The sequence below is a fragment of the Urocitellus parryii genome, chromosome 5 (genome assembly GCF_045843805.1).
Source record: "Urocitellus parryii isolate mUroPar1 chromosome 5, mUroPar1.hap1, whole genome shotgun sequence".
NCBI lineage: Eukaryota > Metazoa > Chordata > Mammalia > Rodentia > Sciuridae > Urocitellus > Urocitellus parryii.
This window is the reverse complement of record NC_135535.1, coordinates 183,665,113-183,688,608: the sequence shown is the minus strand read 5'-3', so window position 1 is coordinate 183,688,608 and position 23,496 is coordinate 183,665,113. Positions and strand designations below refer to the sequence as shown.

The window sequence follows — 23,496 nt, the reverse complement described above, 5'->3', positions numbered from 1 at the left end:
TTTACCAAGTTATTAAAAATTTATATTTTTGAGGAATTTTATTGGGATTATGTTAAATTTATAAATTACTTTGGGGAAGTTTGACATCTTTTTGATGGTAACATATTCCATCCAAGGGCATGTAACATGCCTTTCCAGTGATTTGGATTTTTTTCCCCTAGCATTTCTTAAAACTTGGAAATAATTAAAAACTAACAGAAAAGTTTTAAGAGTAGTACAAAGAACTTCTATGTATTCCTTACCCAGAATCACCAATCGTTAGCCTTTTGCCATATTTGCTTTATTACTTCCTTTCTATATTTCTATGTACATTTTTCCCACTGACCCCTTTGAGTTGTTGTAGACATCACCAAATTTTTAAACCGTTACTAGAACTTTAAAGTTTTCCCTATAAAAGTCTAGGAGGCTATTTTGGTTAAATTAATTTCTGAATACTTACTTTTGTTACTGTTGTGAATCATGTTTCTTTTTAACTTTATTTTCAAGTTGGTTATTAGTAGTTGAAGAGATATAGTGTGGATTCTTCTAAGCTGATATTGTATAGTGCAGCCTGGCTTTGCTGTCTTATTCAAATTGTCTGTTGATTGTTTATTTTTCCACGTGGTTAATAATAGCCTTTGAACACAGTGATAGTTTTGTTGCTTCTTCTCTATCCTTAAGTCTCATATTTCTTTTTCTTTCCTTACAGAATATCCAGAACTTCCAGAACTATGTCAAAACAGTTACTAGGGGGCATCTTTGTCTTATTCTCAAATTTAAGAGGAGTCTAACCATTTCTGTTTGTTTGTTTTGGGTTTTGAGTATAACCTTTTTACCAAGTTAAGGTGTTTCCCTCTATTCCTAATTTACTTAGAGCTTTCATCATAAATGATTGTTATGCCTTATTGAAAACTTTTTCAGGATTTGTCCTTCAGGAAATAAGATGGCACCAGTCAGGTTCTAAGCCAAAGTCCTAAATCTACACTGAGGTAGTTTCAAATAGATGATAAAAAAGAGTCCTCAATATTTCTGCACCCTACATATATCAATTTATGGTAAATATCCCAAGATTCTAATATGAGCTTATTTCACTATTCGGTCAGCTTTTTCTCCTGCTATTAAGAGTCAGAATTTAAATAGCTGATATGAAGAGTGAGAGAGCAATCCATGTTCAGCATCATAACTGTAGCTGTCAGCACGAATATAAATATAAGATATGTGAAATTACAGTTTTGTTACTCTGGATCAGTCTCTATCCAGGTGTAAATCTTAGCTAAATATATCTCAAGAAATAGTGAGGTGGTTCTTCAGTGAGAGCCATAGGAAGGTCTTCAGTGATGATCACTGCAAGGGTGTAGGGCAATTGGTTTCCATGGTCATCTCCCTCTCCCCAACCCCTCTTTCCAGCTATTTTTTCCCCTAATTATGAGAATTATACATCTTCATTGTAGAAAGTTCACAAAATATAGAAAACAACTCTGTAATCCTGCCTTCTGGGTCCAATTCCTGTAACATTCTTACTTCCCTCTCTGGTCTCTTTTTTTTTGGGTAGTTGGGGGAGGTATGTTCATGGAGGAGGGGAATACATTTAAAATTGCACTCTGCAATTTTGCATCACCCCTTTTGGGGGGTTAGCCCATCAACTTTTGTTCATCTTGCTTTGATTGGTCATTGGGGTGAGGGACAATTACAAAGATAGGATTAGCTTTTAACTAATGAGCTAACTTGGGATCCTGGGCGAACAACTGTGTACCAACAGCCCAGCTCCATTATCACAATGTGGAGCAGTATAGTCCGAATCCCTGCAGACCAAAGACTATCCTGTGGGGCAGGACGAGCAGGAAGAGTTTGATATCCTTTTGCTTTGGTTCAGTTCCTTGGTTTCACCTTCTCTCTTTAGACCACACTTGCTTCCATCTTTTAGAAAATAGTAATTGATTTTTCTTTTGACTCTGAAATAAACCCCAACACAATAATTTTGTTTCCCTAATCATCTTTGCTGCTGTGGTATGTGGTGAGGCCAAGTGGCCATAAATGGCAGGAAGTGACAGAATTCCTAAGTTGACATTCCTATCAGTGGTCAGGTTCAATCTCCATCCAGCTATCCTCCTTCTTACCCCTTCGTTTACCATGCTTTGTTTTATTTTGGTTCATTTTGCCCTAATGCTTGTCACTCTAAAACATAGTCGTCTGCCTTCCCTGTCCCTCAAGTAGAGAGTTCTTCAAGGGCAAGAATCTCTTGTGTTTGTGGTCATATCCCAGGCACCTCCAACAATTCCTGGCTTATAGCTGGCCTCACTGATGAATTCATAAAATGTATCAGTCAGTCAAGAGGCAGCTTGGAATCCAGAGCCCAAAACTCAAGAGAGGGGTGAGGAAAGAAAGTTCTCTTGGCCTCCCTTCCAGGGAGTCCCCATTTCCTCCTTGACCTCTTTTGCACAGCCAAGGTCAATCTTCAGCCCAGACACAGCTACATGTGCAGCAGCCCCTGCTGGGGACCTGCACTTTCCCCAAAGCAGAGGGTGAGTGTGTGTGTTGCTGACAGATGCACCGTGGAGTAGGGCCCTCCAGAGAGTAGTCAGTGCTGACTGCTGACCTCCAGCCACGGGTTCTGAGTCCAGCACACACTCGGCATTGTTTTCACACAGTAATTCTCTTAGGATAAATGAGCCTGCCCCATCAGCAGAAAAAGTTGCAATGGATGTGCCGAGTTGTGCTTCACTCCCCAGCTTCACAGCCCACATCCTCCCTTTTCTAGCATATTCTTTCTTCCCATTACCAGCATTGTAGACACTTTTTTGCCTTTTCTCTCACTTCTGAACAATAAGTGTTCTAGACCTGGGGTGGAGTTGTCGTGATGAATGGTATATTTTATATGCCTAGTCACTTTATTCTAAAGCAAGATCTCAAATTGTATTAGCATCATAAAGAATACTTCCCCTCCCCCCCCTTTTTTTTTGTATCAGGGATTAAACCCAGGGGTGCTTAACCATTGAGCCATATCCCCAGCTCTTTTTTAATTTTTTATTTTGAGGTCTTGTAAATTGCTTAGGGCCTTGCTAAGTTGCTGAAGCTGGCTTTGAACTTGCAGTCCTCCTGCCTTAGCCTCCCAAACTGCAGGGATTACAGGCATGTGCCCCAACGCCCTGCTAGAATGCTATTAATAATAATAATACATTATAGTGCTGTCCTCAAGGCCAGTGACACAGACCTAGTCTATCCTGTAGAGAACATTGCTGGACTCAAGGCTAAAATATTGCTTTTGTTTATTGCTCTCCTGCTTGACACTTATTTGTTGCTATCCACAATCTTCTTCATGATACCAGGCACTCATGTCTGCTCCAAATCTACTTATGTGCACTGATTTACTTCCAGGTCCCCACATTCCACTCTAATCAAATGGGTCTTTTTTTCTTTCTTTTAACAGTCATGATAAGAATAAATATATAGCCAAGTTCGGTGGTGCTACCTGTAATCCCAGTGGCTCCAGAGGCTGAAGCAGGAGAATAGTGAGTTCAAAGCCAGCCTCAGCAAAGAGCAAGATGCTAAGCAACTCAGACCCTGTCTCTATGTGGCTAAGTGGTTGAGTGCCCCTGAGTTCAATCTCTGGTACCCTCCCAAAAGAATAAATATATTATTTTTTTCTCCATTTAAAAAATTATTTTTAGATATACATGACAGTAGAGTTTATTTTGACATATTATACATCCATGGAGTATAACTTCTTCTAATTAGGATCCCATTCCTGTGGTTGTTCATGATTTGGAGTTTCACTGGTGGTGTATTCATAGATAAATATAGGAAAATTATGTCTGATTCATCCTCTTTCCTAGAGGATAAATATATTATTAACTCTGGTTTAAATGTCTCTTCTTTCCATTTTAGTGGGTTTCACCAACAGTCTGGATTCAAGTGAAAGGAAAGGAATATATAACAACAACAGCAACAATCATATAATAAGTGCAGCTAATATTTCACCCAGTTACCGTACTAAATGCATTGACCCATTTAATCTTCAGAATAATTCTATGTGGAAGGTGCTGTTTATTTTATTTTTTAAAAAACATTTATTTTTTAGTTATAGGTGGACATAGTATTTTTATTTTTATGTGATGCTGAGGATTGAACCCACTGCCTCATGCATACACAGGAGAGTGCTCTACCTCTGAGCCACAACCCCAGCCCAGAAGGTGCTGTTTATAACCCTCATTTTATACATGGGAAATCTCATATACAGTTCAGTAAGAACTGTGCCCTGTTCAGACTCATGTCTGTTTGCCTCCAGGGTCCCTGATCTTACCCACGGTGGGTCCAATGTGGACTAGTGCTGAGGACAGTGAGTAACAGGTGTGCAGCCTGGCAGTTGCTGAGATGAGTCCTTTCTCACGGGTGCTAGACTGGCTCACCAGCATATCAGTTGTGTAGGGATGGAAAGATTTTGTTATGAAGTGTTTCAGATTTACAAAATTGAACATAGAATAATCCAACCAATATCCATGCATTCACCATTCAAGATCTAAGTAGGTGGCCCACACTTAAAATTCCAGCAACTTGGGAGACCAGGAGAGGAGGATGGAAAGTTCAAGGTCAGCCTCAGCAACTTAGTGAGAGACTGTCTCAAAATAAAAAGTAAAAAGGGCTGGAGATGTGGTTCCGAGGTAGAGCACCCCTGGGTTCAATCCCCATTACTAGGAAAAAAAAATCTGTAAAGTGAGTTGGTTTTCCTATTCCTTTTGCTGTTTTGTAGACCTGTTTTTGTTCTGACTTAAAAAAAAAATGGGATTCCTTTTTATTTATACATGACAACACCATAATTGTTACCTAAAAATATCAGTAGTTCCTTAATATAATCAAGATTCTAATCAATGTTCAAAATTTCCTATTTGTCTCATTTTTTGAATAATTCATCTTTTAAAAATAAGATTCCAAGAAAAATATATGTGTTGCATTTAGTTAATGTATTTCTTAAGTAGCTTTTAATTTATAAGTTCCTCTTTCTACATTTAAATTTTTTGTGTATAATTTATTTGTTGAAGAAATTGGCCATTTGTTCTACAGTTTCCCACATACTGGATTTTTAAAAAGGGTTTTTGTCATAACTTCATATTGTCTTTGTAGTGAGTTAACTTTGTCCTTTACTGTGATGGTCTTTACAGGAGGTTCCAAGTTACTGAGGTTTCCATAAATAGAAAGAAATCACTGGCCCATATAGTTTGATCTGGCCCCAAGGTCATTTCTGAGGAATCTTTCAAAACGTCCCAGGTGTCAGGAAATAACATTATCTATAGCAGACCATCTGTATCTAAACACACTGTGCCTTGGAAGAAATTTTATTACTCCCTCTTGGCTAGGTGTTTTGAGAGTTAGGGGAGAGAACTGCAAACAAGTGCTCTGGTTTTCTTCTTTTTAGACAGTACTTGTTGCTTTAAGGATTTCTGGGGCTCAGTGCCAGAATCTCCCTGGGATATTTTTGTCTTACATTTAGATCTGCTTATCAGGAGCTGTCTGAGAATCCCCAGAGGGCCAGGTAAGAGGAGAGGGAGTTTACATTGGACCCAGGCTTTATGAGTGCCTCTTGCAGTCTTGGATTCCTGAGCAGCTCATGAGACTGTGGATCATGACACTTGTACATATATGTTTCAAACCCATCATTTTCAGTATCTGTTGTTTTTACTGTAGTATCTAGATATTGTTCAGTAATCACAATAACTAGACCATTGTAGATGTGAAGAAACTCAATTTTGTTTTATTTTTCTTTTGCTCATTGTTGCCCTTGCCTGCTAATCAATTGTGGTGGTTTTACAGGGGCAATGAATCAATATTAAAGTAAGAAGAATGAAAACTGCTGAAGTGTGAAGCTGTGTTTGGATTTAGTTAGTAATTACAGATTGAAACAATAAAGTATCTTAATGTCAGAATTTTCATCTGGTTTTAAAGCCAAATAGTTAAAAAACCAAGGCTAAAAAATTGACAGAAAGGAAAAACATTCAATGAATTTATTATACATTTACTTTACTTATACATATATCATAAAGCTTAGTTTTTTAACTTTGATTAAGAATATTGATTAGCAGTAACTCAATTAAAATCTTCAGGTTGAATTTTACCAGTATGTTCACACTTTCTTCTTATATTCCATAGGTAGGATTCAAGCTTGGTCAATATTCTCTTCTAATGTGACTCGAAATGCATAAAAATTAAAATAGAACTATTATTCACCCAAAAAATGTCAATCAGAGGCAATTTGCTGGTTTACAGATAGTTCTTTCTTGAAATCATTAGTGAACAATAAAAGTGAGCACTTCATATTCACACCTGATCATGGGTAACAACAATATATCTAAGAAACAGTGTACTGAAAAGCAGCCTGTGGTTATAACTATTATAGTAATGTGTTTTGTAATGCTGTGTCATGCTTTATGTTTAATGAGAACAGTTACTGTGCTGTGTTTCAGTTCTCTCTTTCTCTCTCTCTTTCTTTCCTTTTTTTTTTTTTTTTTTTTTTTTTTTTTTTTGGTACTGGAGAATCAACCACTGAGCCACATCCCCAGCCCTTTTTTGTATTTTATTTAGAGACAGGGTCTTGCTGAGTTGCTTGGAGCCTTGCTAAGTTGCTGAGGCTGGTTTTGAACTCAAAATCCTCCTGTCTCAGCCTCCCAAGCCATTGTAATTACAGGTGTGTGCCACCATGCCTGGCTCAGTTCTCTTTCTGAATGTGTTTTTCCCACGGGCAAAGGAACAAGCAGGTGCAAAAGTACACGTGGCTTGCAGAGAACTGCCAGTTTGAGGTGAGGCTAAAATCTAGGGTGTGTGCTAGGAGGAAGGTATAGGAAATGAGGCCAGATCTGGGGCCCAGGTCCAGATTGTGATGAGCTTTGGTCTGTAGAGGAGTTTTAGAACTTCCTGAAGGTGACGGGTAAGGAGCCCTTGAAGAACTTCAGGCAGTAGAGAAATATGAGGTTTTGGTTTTTCAAAGATAATCCTAGTTGCAATGTGGAAAACAGGACAGAGGAAGATAAGACTGGTAGGAAGCAAGTGGGAAGCTATTGCAGTCCCCCCAGGAAGAGGTGGTGAGATCCTAGGTTGATGTGTTTAAAGGATTTAACAATGGTGCCAATGTTTTTCCTAGAAGTAGAGGATTTTTTTAGAAGACTAAATAAATTAATTTTATATCCCTCCTCTATCCCTAGAAGGCATTTGGCAAAGGTTTTCTTGGACCCATATCCAGGGATCTCATTTGTATATTGCTGCCAAATCCTTGTGGGTATGTTGTGAATACACAGCTCATATTTAGAGCTTAGGGTAGAGGGGGATGTCAATTGCTTTGTCCTGGTAGCCAGTAACCACAAGGAGTCACATTACTCCCCCTTCCTCTCAAGAAGACAGTAAAACTTTTGAGATGTTAGCTCCTCCCAGAACTTGCTGCCTCAGCCTCATCTGTATTATTTATGTTACAGTCTGGATGATAACAGTCTTCCTCCTCCTCCTCTTCCTCCTCCTCCTCCTCTCTTAACATCACTGTTCTCACAATACTTACTATTTGTCAGGAATTGTATGAAATGTTTTACCAACATTAGCAAACTTAATCCTTATCACACCCTATGAAGTAAATTACTATTATTATCTTCAGTTCACAGAGGCGGAGACTAAGCTTTAGCGAGGTTTCCAAGTAACTTGCCTAAGGTCACAGCTTGACAAATTGCAGAACTAGAAATTGAAATTCATTCTGACCTTAGAGTCTGAGCTCTTAACTGATATGTATTTAGTTATTACTTAATAAATTTGGTAGTGAATATGATTTCTATTTTTAAATTTGCTCTTTTATGTAGCCCTACTCAGTGAAAGTTCACTTAATCAGACACTATATTACCTACCATGCATTTCCATTTGATAGGTGAAAAGTACAAGTATAGAATATTTACTAAAATTTGAAGTACAGGAAAATTTCAGAGCGTGCCGGTGTGGGTAGTGGGAAGATTTGGGAAGCTATTTAAATTTCTATTATAAAATAAATAAATTTCTTATAATATTGTTCTATTATTAAACCCATTTTACAGATGAGAAAATCAAGATGGAGGGAAGTTAAATAACTTGTTCCAAATTCTGTAGCTCTAATAAGGGAGGGAGCTAGGGTATAAATCCAGGCAGTCTGACTCTGAATTATTACATATGTTTTGAGCTGATCATATTTCTGCCTGAAAATGATCTGAACACCTTGAAAATATTGTGCTAAGAAAACGTAGCCAATCACTAGAAACACCACATGTTGCAGGATTCCATTTAGGTGACATGTCCAGAATAGCCAAATCTAAATACAGGGAGAGTAAATTAGTGTTGATATGGGGCTAAAGAGGAGAGGGGCTGTTGGGGAAGTGGGAAGTGACAGTTAATGGATATTTATTTATGAGGTGTTGAAATGTCCTACAGTCCATGGTGATAATGGTCACTCATTTGTCAATATGGTAAAAACCCATTTGTACTCTCTAAATGAGTGAACTATATGGCATGTGAATTACATGTCAATCTGTTTTTTTAAAAAGATACAAAGAAAAACAATCAGAATGATTATTCTTTATCTTTGTCTAAAAAATTTACACACACACACACACACACACACAAACACACATTTTTTCTTTTTCTTTTTTTTTTTAAATGTGGGGTGTTCAGATACTTTCAACCAATTCTAATTCCACCATTATACTTGCCTAATCAGAAATCTTTAGGTGTTTCCAATTGCCTAAAAAACCAAAGCCCAGCCTTCCCAACCTGGAATCGAGGCCAGTGAGGCCCTGTACAGAGCTGTGGGGAAGAGTAGCATGCTCATGGGGAATGTGAATGTATTTTATTTATTTTTTAAGTTTTTCTAATTAGTTATACAATGACAGCAGAATGCATTTTGTTTCATTATACACAAATGGAGCACAACTTCTCATTTCTCTGTACATGATACAGAGTTACACCATTTGTCAATCATTCACATACCTAGGGTAATGATGTCCATCTCATTCCACCCTCTTACCTACCCCCTTTCCTTTTCCCCTCTTCCCCTTTGCCCAGTCCAAACTTCCTCCAGAATGTGAATGTATTTCAATGTGTGAGTTGAAATAGTTCAGTATGTTCAAGTGTCCTAGAAGGCCTGCTATGTATCAGGCAGTGCTTGGGTCCTTGATGGACACCAGTGAATACAACAGACAAGAAGAACTCCGCCCTGTAGAGCACACAGGAGATGGGACTTGTCCTAGAGCTAAACAGAGGAGGTCCAATTTGAGTGGAATATAAAAGATAATCGTTCACCCCCGTGATGAGATTTATATGTGTGCCTAATGCTGCAGTTAGGGTGGGGTTGGTATGAGGGAGTGGTGAGACCTTCCCAGAAAGGCCCTTGGGTGGAAAGCGGAATTTTTCTTAAAATGATGGTTGTCAATTAAGATGGCAGCCAGGTGCTAAGCAAGGAACTTACACCTTGAAATGGCAATTCAGCCTACTAGAGTATATATTATAAACACGAATAGCCAAGCAGGGTGTGAATACAGAGGTGAATGGGCATGGGCACAGGAATGGCTAAAATTTCTTAGAGCATGTCAGAGTACTGTTAGAGGAATGAGGATAAATTGTGAATTCCAGTGCTCTAGTGATTCCCTGACCTTGAACTTGTTTTAGTTCTGTGTTGCTAGTATAAATTTGAATTCCCAACACTATCAAATAAAGATATTTTTTAATTTATCTAAATCATATTTTACCTATTCTAAACTCCCCTTCACCTGACTACTGGGAAACTTAGTTTAGACATCTTTAGTGCCCTTCTTCCTTTTCTGGACCCAATGGTATAAAAAAAAAAAAAAAAATCTGTTGATTCTACAGAAAGCTAGAAAGCTGGAGAAGGAATTGTCTTTTTTTTTTTTTTTTTTTTTTTGGTACCAGGGATTGAACTCAGGAGCACTCTACCACTGAGCCACATCCCCAGCCCTATTTTGTATTTTTTTTTTTTAATTTAGAGACAGAGTCTCACTGAGTTGCTTAGCACCTCGCCACCGGTGCTAAGGCTGGTTTGAACTCCTGATCTTCCATCTTAGCCTCCCAAGCCACTGAGTGGAATTCTGTCTTTACACTATGATGGTGGCTCTAATCTTAGGGAAAAGCTTGTCATTCTCGTATACAAAGGGATTTCATAGTTAAAAAAAAAAACAAACAAAAAGACATTCTAATCTAACCAGGAAACTTTAATATGAAACACTTGTAAATCAAAAAAATGCCATTGCAGGCTGTGTTTATAATAGAGTAATGGTCTGAGACCTATTCTTCCAGGGTAAAGAGCTATAGCCTGGGGGGTGGGGTGGGACTGAGGACACTGTTTTCAGTCATTGAACACCTGGCAGCACAGGTCTGTGATCCTGGAGAGAAAGAAAACACCAGGTGAGCCCCCAATTCACCTTGACTCTTTGCCTGGAGACATTTTCTCATCTACAGCACTGGAAGGTGAAGCTCAAATGAGAGCAATGGTCACTCATAGCTGAGGAGACAGACATCAGAGTTTGGGGCTGCAGATGGCTGGGATTTGTAGGACAGAGAATTGGAGGTCAGGGAACAGAAAATGGGTCTGGGTCAGAGTCTTACACCAGATTTTTCTTTTCTCAAGGACTGGATCAGAAATTTACAAGGCAGACCTCTGTGAGGCCTGACAGAGAGTGACTGTTGTGTGGTACAAGTTGAACAGTGTATCTGAGGGTGCACAGTGCTCAAAAATGTTGGAATTCTGGTCTAACCAGAATAGAGAGACCTTGAGGAATATTTAGTATTCATTTGAGACCTCAAAAGGACAACTTTAGCAGTTAGAACAATACCCTCAAAGAAAGGCCAGACCACTGAGACTAAGGACAAAATCAAAATAGACCAACCATTCATGGTATAAAGCCCAGCTTAAGAGGATCAAGGGATCGTCCAGTAATTTAACTGCCTGTCAAACCAAAATTCAACACTCATTAATGGAAGACAAAGTAATCCAGACTGCCTATAGCATATTATCTACAATATTTAGCACACAATAAATATTATCAGAATACCAAGAAGTAAAAATATGACAAATAAGGAAAAATGTGATCTTACTGAGTAAATGGTGCATACCTATAATCCCAGTGACTAAGGAGTCTGAGGAAGGAGGATCACAAATCTGGGGCCAGCCTGGGCCGTTTAGCAAGACCCTGTCTCCAAATTAAAAGCAAAAAGGGATAGGAATATAGCTCAGTGGTAGAGCACTTGCCTGGCATGATGGGTCCCTGGGTTCAGTTCCTGGTACCACAAAAAGAAAAAATAAAATTGATTTAGACTGTAGAGAAAAAGATATAGCCGACCATATTTATGACCCAAATGATGGATTTAGCACATGAAGAATTTAAAGCAATTGTACATCTGTGCTATAACAAATGACTCCTAAATTCATAGGCTTAAAATAAATGTTTATTTTCTGTGGGCTGGAAATTCAGGAGTAGCTCAGCTGGGTGGCTCTGGCTCAGTCTTATGAGGTTGCCATGAAGATGTTGGCCAGGGCTGTCTTCATTTGAAGACTCAAATGGACTCTGAGATATCCTTGTTCATGTGGTTGTTGGCGGGAGGCCTAAGTTCCTCACCACATGAGCCTTTTCTTGAGGCTGAGTGCCTTACAACCCAGTCTTGGAAATCACACACTGTCCTTATCACCACATTAGGTAGAAGTGAATTACTAAAGATAGCTCACACTCAAGAGGAGGGGAGTTAGACTCCTCCCTTTGATTGGAGGAGTTTTGAAAAATTACTGAGATACTTTAAAACCTCTGCAAGATATTTCAGAGTAACATATATGACAATAACAGAATGGGTTGGGGTACAGATGGAATTTTATTGCTGTGTAGTTCATACATTGTATTTATTTGCTGTACTGGGAATTGAACCCAGGCATTCTACTGCCCAGCTACATCCCCAGCACCCCCACCCCCATTTTTGTTACTATTCATAATGTTACCCCCAGATTCACAGGTTTCCAGTGGATATACTATTTGTAGAAACCAGGGCCACAACTATAAAGGGACGTGTATATATGGATGTATTGTTTTCTTTACATCATGTTTTCTCCTTTCTCTCCTGTCAGAGATCTCATTCATGTGTTGATGTTGAGGCCTGAGTTCCCACACACCACAGGACTGATAGGCTTGTTTTCTTTCTTATATTGCAGTTTCAGGTTCACTCTGTTGTTTGTACTCTGGGATTTGATAGTATAGAGATATCCTAACCTCTGGGTGTTGTTCCAAACCCACACACAGTTTGTTTTCTTTCTTCTCTGTCAAATGTTATGCTACATACTATCCAAGCTGGTAGTTTTCTTATGGGGTTTTATATTTTTCCTTTTCTCCTTCCTTAAATTTGGTTTGAAATCTTTGTTCCTTCTTTTGTGGAGAGTGGCCTTTAACATATTATATCATTGTCGTTTTATCCCTGGTGTGTTGTGTTCAGTTATTATTAATGACAGTTAAAAATTTTAAAATCATAACTTTAATAAATTAAGGTGGGTCAAGATTTTTTCTAGAATAGTATTAGCTTTATTCACTGTTGTTCCTGTGTTCCTTCTTGAATGGGTGAGAAAGGTGTGCTTCTGTTTTGTCTGAGACAGGGAGAAGGACTGCCTGTTAGGACATTAAATCTTCCAGGTTTATAACATCTGAGCAACCGCCATTCACTAGGTGTGTTGTGTCTTGGCATATTCTCTGATTCACCTGGAATAGTAATACCAGAGATTCAATATATACATGTCCCTTTCTAGTAGTGACCCTGGTTTCTATAAAAGGCAAGTGACAGTTTTATTGTTTGTAGACAGCTGCAAGTCCCCAATTACTATGGTGCTTAGATGTTGGTACTCCTTAAAATGACCCAGAATCATCTCTCCTGAGAATGGTCTCTGATAGTTTTAACTCTAAGTGGATGGTTTGTTTTCTAGGTACCCCCCACCCGGCTTCAAAATCTTCAGTTTTCTTAACTCCTGATTCTTTCTTTCAAAATATCAAGAATATTTTATACTTTGAAATAGACTGAAGGGTAGAGAAATTCCTTGTGTCTTTTTAAGTCTTCTGTAGCCAAAAAGCTAGCTTGTACTTGAATAGATAAGGAAAAGAAACACCGTGCTGGCCTTGCACATCTCTGAAACATTTGTCCTCTCAGCTTAGAATGATGGGTTAATACATTTTCTTAGCATCTTCTGGAAACTGTCTCAAAAACTGCCTGTTTTTACATGTACATGGTACTCCTTGTTATCTGCAGTCACACCCTAAAGTTTCACTTTATAGTTTCGCCTTAATCTGCACTGTCATATGGATTATCTGCACATTTGTTACATATGCAATGTAGTGGAGCAATTTATTTTAATGTGTTACTAAGGTACTTAGCTCAGACATGTCCAATTTATTTAGCTATGAGTCAGTGATTTTTAAATTTCCACCCATAATTGAGATCTATGCATGATTTAAGAAATGTAAGTCTGAGAGAATACTTAAGGAACTCCTAGGTTAAATGTTTTTAAGTGTGAATTTCCACCAGCATTATAGATCCTGAAATATTAATCATGAGATCTTCTCCACCAGCACAATTTTGTCGAAAAGACAAAATTGAGATAGATATACGTAAACAGTTTCTTTAAAAAGGAAATGTAGGAAAACATACATCAACTCCTAGGGTGGGGTGGAAGTCTTAAGTTAGTTAAAACTGCTGTGTGTGGGGGGTGTCAGTCTTGAAGCTTTGTCATTTAGATTCTGTCTTTGTCAAAACAAACTTTATACAAGTACTTGGGTGTTTTTAGATGAAGGTTGTTCAGTTCAAATCCTAAGAAGGACTGGAGGACCCTTTGATGGTTGGCAGGAACTCTGACTTATCTCCTGTTCAGTCTGCTGAGGTTGTTGCTTTCAAACTGGGACAACTTTGAGATAAGCCAAATGTTGGACTACAAATTCTAAGTTGATGTGTGATAGCAGATTTCTTTACTCTTCTACCCTATTTTCTCTAATTGTCCCATCTGAGTCAGAGCAGAGTTCTCCTTTTCTCTAACATTCCACAGCTAGTTGAACTGGAGCACACTTCAGGGAAGGAGGGAGAACATCTATTGAGGGAGCCCACAGATGGCTCTAGCTGTCTTTCTCAGCCCTAGAGGTCACCATGGTCAGGATGGCTGTACTCCTCCTGTTCATGTGCTGCCAGTTCTCTGAGGAATCACCTGGCAGTGATTGCTGACCTTCTGTCCAACATGAGCTCCAGTGACATAAGCAGCAGGGGAAGTGCTGTTTTCCTAGCTTCTTTCATTTCCTTCCTTCCTTCCTGAAGCAGTTTTAGACTTCATTTTTTAACACCTCTTTTCCTTTCCCACAAAGAAAAAAATATATACTTTTAGCCCTGTGTTGTCCAATATAAGAGAAACATGCAATTGCTTCTGAGATGTAATATTCCTTCTCACTGCTGGGACTTGAAATCATTAAAATGGACTCTCAATTCCCCAAAGGTCATGTTTTGCTTTTGAAAGTTCTGTTCCAAGACATAGAAATTTTTGAGATGCTCGTGAAAGCATGTCTTTTGAAGGAACCTATCTTGCAGAGTCCCTGCAAACAGGAGCCTCCTTCCCAGCTCCTCCCAGGGAGTAGGAGTCCAGCTGTGCTGTGCCAGCACCAGCCAGGGCAAGAACAGAGAGGGAGAAGAATCAGCAGTCTGCTGCCTTTCAGTAAAGGAGAAGTAGAAGATGTTACCAGTACTTTTTGAAAGAATATACTGGCTGAATATACTGCTAAATTTGGTTTTGGAGTTTTTTTGTTTGTTTGTTTGATTGATTGATGATTGGTTGGTTGGTTGGTGATGTTGGGACCCAGGCATTAATTTTTCTCAATGTTTTTAAAGCCTTCAAAATGTGTATCTCTGGCACCTCTCTCTCTTTCCTGGATTTACAGTGGTAGCTTTAGGAAACTATTTTATAGTCTCCTATACTCTCTATCTCCATTCTTCTCATGCATAGTGCTCATAAATCCTAAGAATCCTTTTGGGTGTGTATCACTCCAGGGCCCTGCAGAAAGCAGAAACACATTCCAATTGGGTAATTTTGAGGAGGTCCATCTTAAAACAGAATGAACAGATGTAGGGAAAATACTAAAGGATTGTGCCATGTACTAAGGTTAGCAGGAGAGCTGCCCTCCCGCTGAAGGGCCAGGGAACAGGACAGTACCTGACTGGAGAGAGCTGTTCGGATGGGGCTTTCTGATGGTAGCCCAGGTCTTTGAAAGAAGACAGCCAACTCACAACGCAGCAGAGAAAGAGCCAGGGGAGTGAAATGCCCCAACCTCAGGATGCCTCTGCCTTCAGTCTCCTTTGGTACCACCCATGAACTGATCCCAGCTGGAAGCCAGAGGCCAGGGGAGGACTGGGTGCAATACTTGTGGTCAGCCTCCCAGACACAGAGCAGGATAGAGGACAGCGGAACTAGAAGGGCAAATGTTCAGAACCCACAGACTGTTCCAAGTTCAGACCTTTACCCCAAAGTCTGCATAGAAATTACTTATTAAGCTGGTTGATATCAGTATCTATCAGGGTAAAAGTTAATAGTTTGTGATCTCAGGTAATTCTTAACAAACTGTCCAGACTTGTAGATATGTTGCTTATTAAAAATAGCTGAAGTTCCCAGGGCACCTTTCACATTCTGTCACACTTTATGACCTACATTTAAAAACATTTTATTGTGGTAAATGTATAGAACATAAAATTTACCATTTTAAGTGTATAATTCTGTGCTATTAAGTACATTTACATTGATATGTAACCATTATCATCATCCTACTCCAGAACATTTTCTTTTTCTTAATTGTAAATGTTACACCCAAATAACATCTCCCCACTCCCTGTCCCAAGCCCCTGACAACTACCCTTCTACTTTCTTTCCCTCCATCACTTCCTTTGTGTACAGGGGATTGAACCCAGGTAGAGCTAGGCAAGTGCTCTACCATTGAGCCACATTCCAAGACCTTTTTATTTTTTTATTTTGAGAAAGGGTCTCTCTAAGTTGGCCAGGCTGGCCTTGAACTTGTGATTCCCCTGCCTCAGCTTCCCAAGTAGCTGGGCTTACAGGTGTGAACCTTCCTACTTTCTATCTCTGAATTTGACAACTCAGTGTACTTCACAGAAGTGGAATCATACAGTATTTATCCTTTTGTGCCTGGTTTATTAGCATAATATCCTTGAGGTTCATCCATGTGGTAGCATATGTCAGTATTTTCCTTCTTTTTAAGGTAGAATAATATTCCATTGTGTATATATACCATGTTTTGTGTATTCAACCTTCTGCTGAAGGATTCTTGATCTACGTGATGTACATTGTAAAATTTTATTTTATTTCTTACCATGTCTCTATTAATGCATTTATTCTCTTGGGCTTAACTTTTAGAAGTCCAATCTGATGTCTCACAAATCTACAAGATGATATAAGAGTAAGGGCGATAGGGGTTAAAATGTGAAAGATGGAGGGAGACTTGAGCAGGAGAATAGCATCATTCTAAGGAATGAGGCTGTGGGAAGTGTTTAAGTATGTGCAAAGGGAGGGACCTCCCTACCATGGGTAAAAGAAACTGTGCAAACAAAAAATGGAGTTCTGGGTATTTAATGGGAGCAGAGACCATTTAAATTGGACCTACTTGTATTGAGCATGTTGAAAAAAATTTAAAGCATGACCTGAAAAAAAGTGCGGTGTGGTCAGGTAAGTCTAGAGAATGGGATTAAAAAGGATTCTTAGCTAGATTGTCTCTGTCTTTAATATAGGAGTATTTTTAAATGCCCCTCCAAGAGGGAAATGTTGTCCATAGCTTTCTTTCAAGCTTATAATGACCACCGTGCTCTTGTATTTTGGAGCACAGAAATTAGGGTCCTCAGAATAGTTTTGGGAGATGGCAGGGCTAAGCTAAGCTTCTTGGGGGCAGGGACTTCACCATGACATACCATCTTGAATGTTCCTGGACACATCATGGGAGGAAAGCTGGAGTAAGAGGTAATGGCCAAAGGCATTAGTTCATAGAAGATGTTAAAACCTCCTTGAGGCACTAAAAAATCACAGTAGATCTAATTGTCTCCTGACCCTACCCTTGGATGAGTAAGACTATCTCCTTCTGTAATTTGTGCTCAGGTTATCTGTAGGGCTTTATTTTTTCTTAAGCAGGGTTGAATCTCTGAGGTAGGAGTTTAATTGCTTAGGGCACTAGAGGAGAGTCTAAATGTTATTGTCAGCCACCAAGATCAGAGAATAAACATTTAAAGAATATTGAGTTAACCTTCATGGAATTTTGATGGACTCCATTTGGCTTGACATATATTTGTTGAATATGTTAATGAATTATGAAAAAATAGGAAGACTTTGTAAACTCATAAGCAACTGAGCAGTATGTAAAAATCAACACTCAGGAGAGAGAAAACAGGTTCATTGACATCTTAGTGGGGAGAAAAGAATTGTAACTTTGTCTAAGAAAAGAGGAAAAAGGTACTTAATAATTAAAAAAAAAAACTAAACAAGTATTGAGCTCTTGTTAAGATATGTATGCCAAAATTCAGTGGGAAATGCCTGTAGTTTATTTTGAAATGCATAAAAAAAGAATGCCTTAAAAATATCAAAAAATATGAATAAATGGATAAAAGGATGGATGATATATGATAAGTTAATGGCAGTCAGATGTTACTGGTAGAATCTAGGCAGTGGGTATAAAATTCTTTCAAACTCACTGATTGGAAATTTTCATGATAAAATGTTGGGGAAACAGGAAAATGGAGGTCTGGAAGATTTTGATGGGAAGGCAATGATATTTAAGAGAAACAATGTTTGTAGTAGAAAGAAAATGGGCCAGGGAGTCAACAAATATGAATTCTGGTTCTGGATTAGCTACCTGTGAGCTAAAGAGGTTGTAAGTAAATGCTCAGCGGTGGTGGTAGAATCTGAGCCCAGGCACCCTGGCCCTGGAGCCTTGCTGTCTGTCCATCTTGCTGTGGCTCCTGGCTTAGCATCTGGTACGTGCAGATGATCAAGTGGTAGCTGTTGTTATTAGTGTACTGTCAGCTACTGAGAATAAAGGACAAGTTCCATATTTTAATGCTTGAGCTGGAATATTTAGATGACACCACTGCCAGAGTCATACATAGGCAAGCTAGAAAGCGAAACTACTTGTGAGAAACAGATGGTTTGTTTAATTTTAGATAAGTGGAACTAGAGAGTTTGGTATGAATTCATATATGTCATGTATATTTCTATGTTTTAGTGAAGCATTTGAGAACTTTCCTCACAGAGTTTATATAAAGAAGGGTTTGGAGAATTATCTTTCCAAAGATATTCATATTTCAAACAGAGCATCTCTCCAAAGGTAGAAATGCAGGCATTCATCAGCCAGGAAAGAAGAAGGGGTTGTTTCCACAGCAGACTTTTCTGATGTCCCTGAAGTCATGCCATTTGGACAGTAATTTCCTGTTTTCTGTCAAGCTCATCTGTGTACTGATTTCCTCTGCAGTTCTTTTTTACTTCCATCTGGAGTGGTGGGACAGCTTATAGAAGCCATTAATGATTGAGTTTCAAAATAGATGCTCAGGCTTCTCAAATGGCCCTGAATGAATAATAATGGTATGTGCAGGACAGGGGAGACCAAGATGAAATCCACCAAATTATACGCAAAATAGGGCATGTGAAGCCCTGCTTTCTGGTCTCACACATGAATCATGTAACTCAGCAAGTTTGTGACTTCAGTACCCTTCTAGGGTGTGTATTTCTCAGTGATTACGCACTCATTCTAACAGAGTAGGTCAGTCAGTAAAAGTATTTTAAACCAGATTCTTCTTTGCTTCTGAGTCATTTTCGGGTAGAGGGAAAGGTTCTAGGGAGAAGCATTAACACTTTCCAATCATAAGGACTAAAGTGTAAGAGGGGTAGCTCTCTAAGTAATCTCTGGGACTTTCATGAATTCTTTACTTGATGTTTTAGATAATGAGGTACATATTTAGTTAGACAGTGAGATGGAATTTGAGAAGAATGTACTATAAGAAGGAAAATAATACCTATTTGGCTCAACCCTGAGGAGTTGTTTTAATAACATATAGATGGCTAAGAGATTTGCAAATATTACAATTAGTTTTCTAAAAAGAAAAAAAAATACTTAGACACCACCCTTCTGTGGAAATCTGACATCTAGCCACTTTAGTCCTCTGGAAGATGGCCAGAAAATAAGCAAGGGACTTCAGAGCACATAAGAAATAACTATTGAAAAACTCTAGTACTGACTTTTACCACCACAGAAGAGTGTCATTTTGTCATTTAAACATATGTGTCTGGGAACCTTGAATAATTTTTGTAGTGTATGTGTGGTCCTTCATTCCCAGCAGATAGTAAATAGCAATCTAGAAAATGGGTGGAAGCTGGGCATGGCGCACACCTGTAATCCCAGTGGCTTGGGAGGCTAAAGCAGGAGGATCATGAGTTCAAAACCAGCCTCAGCAAAAGTGAGGTGCTAGGCAACTCAGTGAGACTCTGTCTCTAAATAAAATACAAAATAGGGCTGGGGATGTGACTCAGTGGTTGAGTGCCCCTGAATTTAATTCCCGGTAACCTCCCCACCCTGAAAAAAAAGGTGGGTGGAAATATTGATGGAGAAGATTGAGAGCAGGGTATAGGCTGAGGTGGAGAGAGAAAGTTTTACTGCACTAGGATTATTATTACAATACAATACAGTAATGTTTGGCCTTAAGGAACTTGCATCCATCAACCAAAGAGAAAGTCATGTTCAGTTTCTTCCATGGAAAAGGTCAGGGGGTATTTAATGTGTCTATTTTTAAACATGGTCAGAATTAACCAAGTTTGGAGATGTTGAAATGGGAAGTTCTATGGTGTTTATATACTTGAAACAGCATATTCTCTGGTGATCAGTGACACAGACTTGAGCTTTTGGGTAATGAAGTGCTTTGGGTTAATTGCTAATCTAACCAGCCCTGTTGCAGATGCTGTCACATGATTAGCAGACTGGTGAAGGTTTTGGAAACAGATTTGTTCTCATTCTGCCTCTGACTTGTTATATGATGTTGACAGATCACATCACCTTGTGAGCCTATGTCCTCACCTGTCAGATGGGGGCTAATAATACTATGATAGGGTTTGAGGACTCAGTGAGGGAAGGATGCATGGCATATAGTCAATACTTGGTAAGCATTAGGCACTGTTATAATTATTTTATCATTATACTCATTCTTCTTTTAAATTTATTTTTATTTTTGGTACTGGGGATTGATCCCAGGGGGACTTAACCTCTGAGCCACATCCCCAGCCCTTTTTATATTTTATTTTTGCTTAGGCCCTCATTAAGTTGTTAAGGCTGGCTTTGAACTTGTGATCCTCCTGCCTCGGCCTCCTGAGCCACTGGGATTACAGTCCTATGCCACTGCACCCAGCTATACTCATCTTCTTAATGATTATTATGAAAGTATTATTATCTCCATTTCTCAGGACAAGGAAGTTGAAGCCCAGAGAATTTAAGTGACATATCTGGAGTGAAATGGCTAATAAATAATGGAGCTGGGTTTGGAGTCTTGGTCTCTTTGACAGTAGAACCCTATGCTTTGCACTCACATTATGCTGTGTTCTCAGCATATAATTATAGTTTGATTTTTTTAAACTTAAAGTAAATCTGGGATCTGGGTGTATTGCTCAGGGGTAGAACGCTTGCCTAACATGCACAAGACCCTGTGTTCTATCCCCAGCCCCACAAAAAAAAAGAAAAAAAAAAGAAAGGAAATAAAATATGTGGTAACAATGGAATATTACTCAGCCATAAAGAGAAATGAAATTATGGCATTTACTGATAAATGGATGGAACTAGAGACTATCATGCTGAGTGAAATAAGCCAGTCCCCCAAACCCAAAGACCAAATGTTTTCTCTGATATGCCCATGATAACTCACAATAAGGGCAGGGGAGGGTAGGGAAGAATAGAAGTACTTTGGATTAGACAAAGGGGAATGAAGGGAAGGGAGGGCAATGAGAATAGGAAAGATAGTAGAATCAATTACTTTCCTATATTCATATATGAATACATGACCAATGTAGTTCCACATCATGTGCAACCAGAAGGATGGGAATTTGTACTCCATGTATGTGTAATATGTCAAAATACATTCTACAGTTATGTATAACTAAAAAGAACAAATATAAAAAGAGAAAAAATCTGTGGTAAGAAAGGACAGAGGATGTGGGAAATATTACTGGCCACTTCTGCTTTTCACTATGGACCCAAATCATCTCATAGAAAAGAATAACCCCAGTAACACAAAAATAAACTACTTTACTCAACAGTACAAATTAAATACATAATATTTAATTGAGTTGCCTGGCACATTAAAATCTTATAGATAACTCTGCATTGGTACACTGAACTCTTTATTAAATACCTATTACATTTTTCCATGTGAATGTTTTCTTAGATTATAAACTTAATAAGGCTACAACCATCTGTTATTTTTTTGTCTCTAGGCTCTTAGAGCTTTTTTGTCAGATTATAGTTGTATGGAGATGAAAGTTAGAGACCTCATCTCCACCAACACCAAATGAGTACTTGAGGTGAATAAAGAAATAGGCCTGGGAACTGGTCAACAGGGATCTTCAGCTGCTCCTGTTGAAGGCCTAGGCAGGACGTGGCTCTAGTGATGCACGGCTGGTTGTTCACAGGTGGATACAGCACACTGATTGTGTCCTGTCTTTTAGTGCTTAGGCACACCCTGGAACCACAGCTACACGTGTCGTGGGAACAGACTCATCATCTGCTTACAGCACAGATGGAGGGCAGTGCAGGGACTCTCCCCTGTTGGGCCACAGGCACCTCTGAACCTGAAACATAAATGATCTGGTATAGTGTACTCAATTGTCTGGAGGCCCCACACACCCCTATCTCTTTCTTTTCATGGATATTTTTACTTTTCAGTGTGTTTTAAATCTCACCCTGTGGAGGTGTGGTCCTGCTGCTCTTCAGAGGGTTGCACTCTGTATTTTTGCAGATGCAATCTCGGTCAGTAAGAGCCAGATGCCCTCAGTATGGGCCCTGGCCCTGCTGCAATGAGCTCTGTGATCTTGGACAAATTAGGTTTTCTAACCTACCAACCTCAGTATCCCAACCTTTAAGATGATAATGGGGAATAAATGAAATGCCATATCTAAAAATTGTAGTTTTAATATTCCATTTTAAAAGTACTGCATTTTGTGGTACTTTTCAAACATCAGTTCCTGGCTGCTCTCTTCAGGCATCTGAAAAGCCTACATGTGCTGCCAACTTGAATCTCTTCTATCACTCAGAGGCAAAGGTTGCCTTTTTAATTTTTCCAATTCCAGATTTACTTTGAGAATTAAATGAAAATATGTGAAGAATTTATTATTTTGAAAAACATGAATGAGGGCTTGGTTTGTGGCTCAGTGATAGAGCACTCGCCTAGCACATTCGAGGCCCTGGGTTCAATCCTGAGCACCACATAAAAATAAATAAATAAATGTATTGTGTCCAACTACAACTAAAAAATAAATTTTATTTTATTTATTTTTTTTTTAAGAGAGAGAAATTTTAATATTTATTTTTTAGTTCTGGGCGGACACAACATCTTTGTTGGTATGTGGTGCTGAGGATCGAACCCGGGCCGCACGCATGCCAGTCAAGCGCGCTACCGCTTGAGCCACATCCCCAGCCCTAAAAAATAAATTTTAAAAAAATGAATGAAGCCAGCCACAGTGGCACACATCTCTAATCCCATCCACTTGGGAGACTAAAGGGAGAGGGTCACAAATTCATGGCCAGCCTGGGCAACTTCGACCCTGTCTCACAATAAAAGATTAAAAAAAAAAAAAAAAAAAAGACAAAAGCAGACAGAATGAAAAAGTACTTTTGATTTTTTAAAAATATAAACTACAAACTTTTTGTGTAACTTTGGCTTCATTTTAAGTATGCTTATATTTTAAGCTTTATCATTCTAAATAAATAGATTTATATTATGTCTTAGATATTGATGCTTTTGTTTGTTTTGACTTTCCAGTTTGAACCATGGAGACTGGCTCGGTAGTTCGAGCCATCTTTGACTTTTGCCCTAGCGTATCAGAAGAGCTGCCCCTCTTTGTGGGAGATGTCATCGAGGTGCTGGCAGTGGTGGATGAATTTTGGCTTCTAGGAAAGAAGGAGGATGTTACAGGTAAGAGGCTTTAATTCCTCCTGAGCACAATGGACCATAGCCACTCCCTTCTTTCCACATTAAAAATAGAGGTTAAATGAGAGGCCTAAGTCGCTAACTTCAGAATCCTGTCTGTTTTCTTCTATACTCACACGGAGGTCTTACCTGTGAGGAGAAAGCTTGTCATCTTTCCATCTCTCCTTACCAATTCCTTCAGGAGCTGAATGCTTAGATGCCAGCAGCCCAGCCTGGTTTTCCATCCCTGTCTTTCTCCTTTCTTCCTAGTTCTCTCTCTCTCTCTTTTTT

General features: G+C 38.9%; 1 protein-coding gene across 3 annotated transcripts in view; it reads left to right on the top strand.

Annotated features, from left to right (window-relative positions):
- Window positions 1-23,496, top strand: part of Dnmbp (dynamin binding protein) — a 97,467-nt gene that overhangs the window by 5,928 nt on the left and 68,043 nt on the right. For 2 of the 3 annotated variants that reach the window (XM_026394900.2, XM_077798866.1), the window contains exon 2: window positions 23,059-23,211. In XM_026394900.2, the coding sequence (XP_026250685.2) occupies window positions 23,067-23,211 (145 nt within the window). In that variant the 5' untranslated portion in view covers window positions 23,059-23,066. Of the gene's footprint in view, window positions 1-21,806; window positions 21,888-23,058; window positions 23,212-23,496 lie in introns of those variants that run through there. The other variant, XM_026394901.2, reaches the window with a different exon arrangement.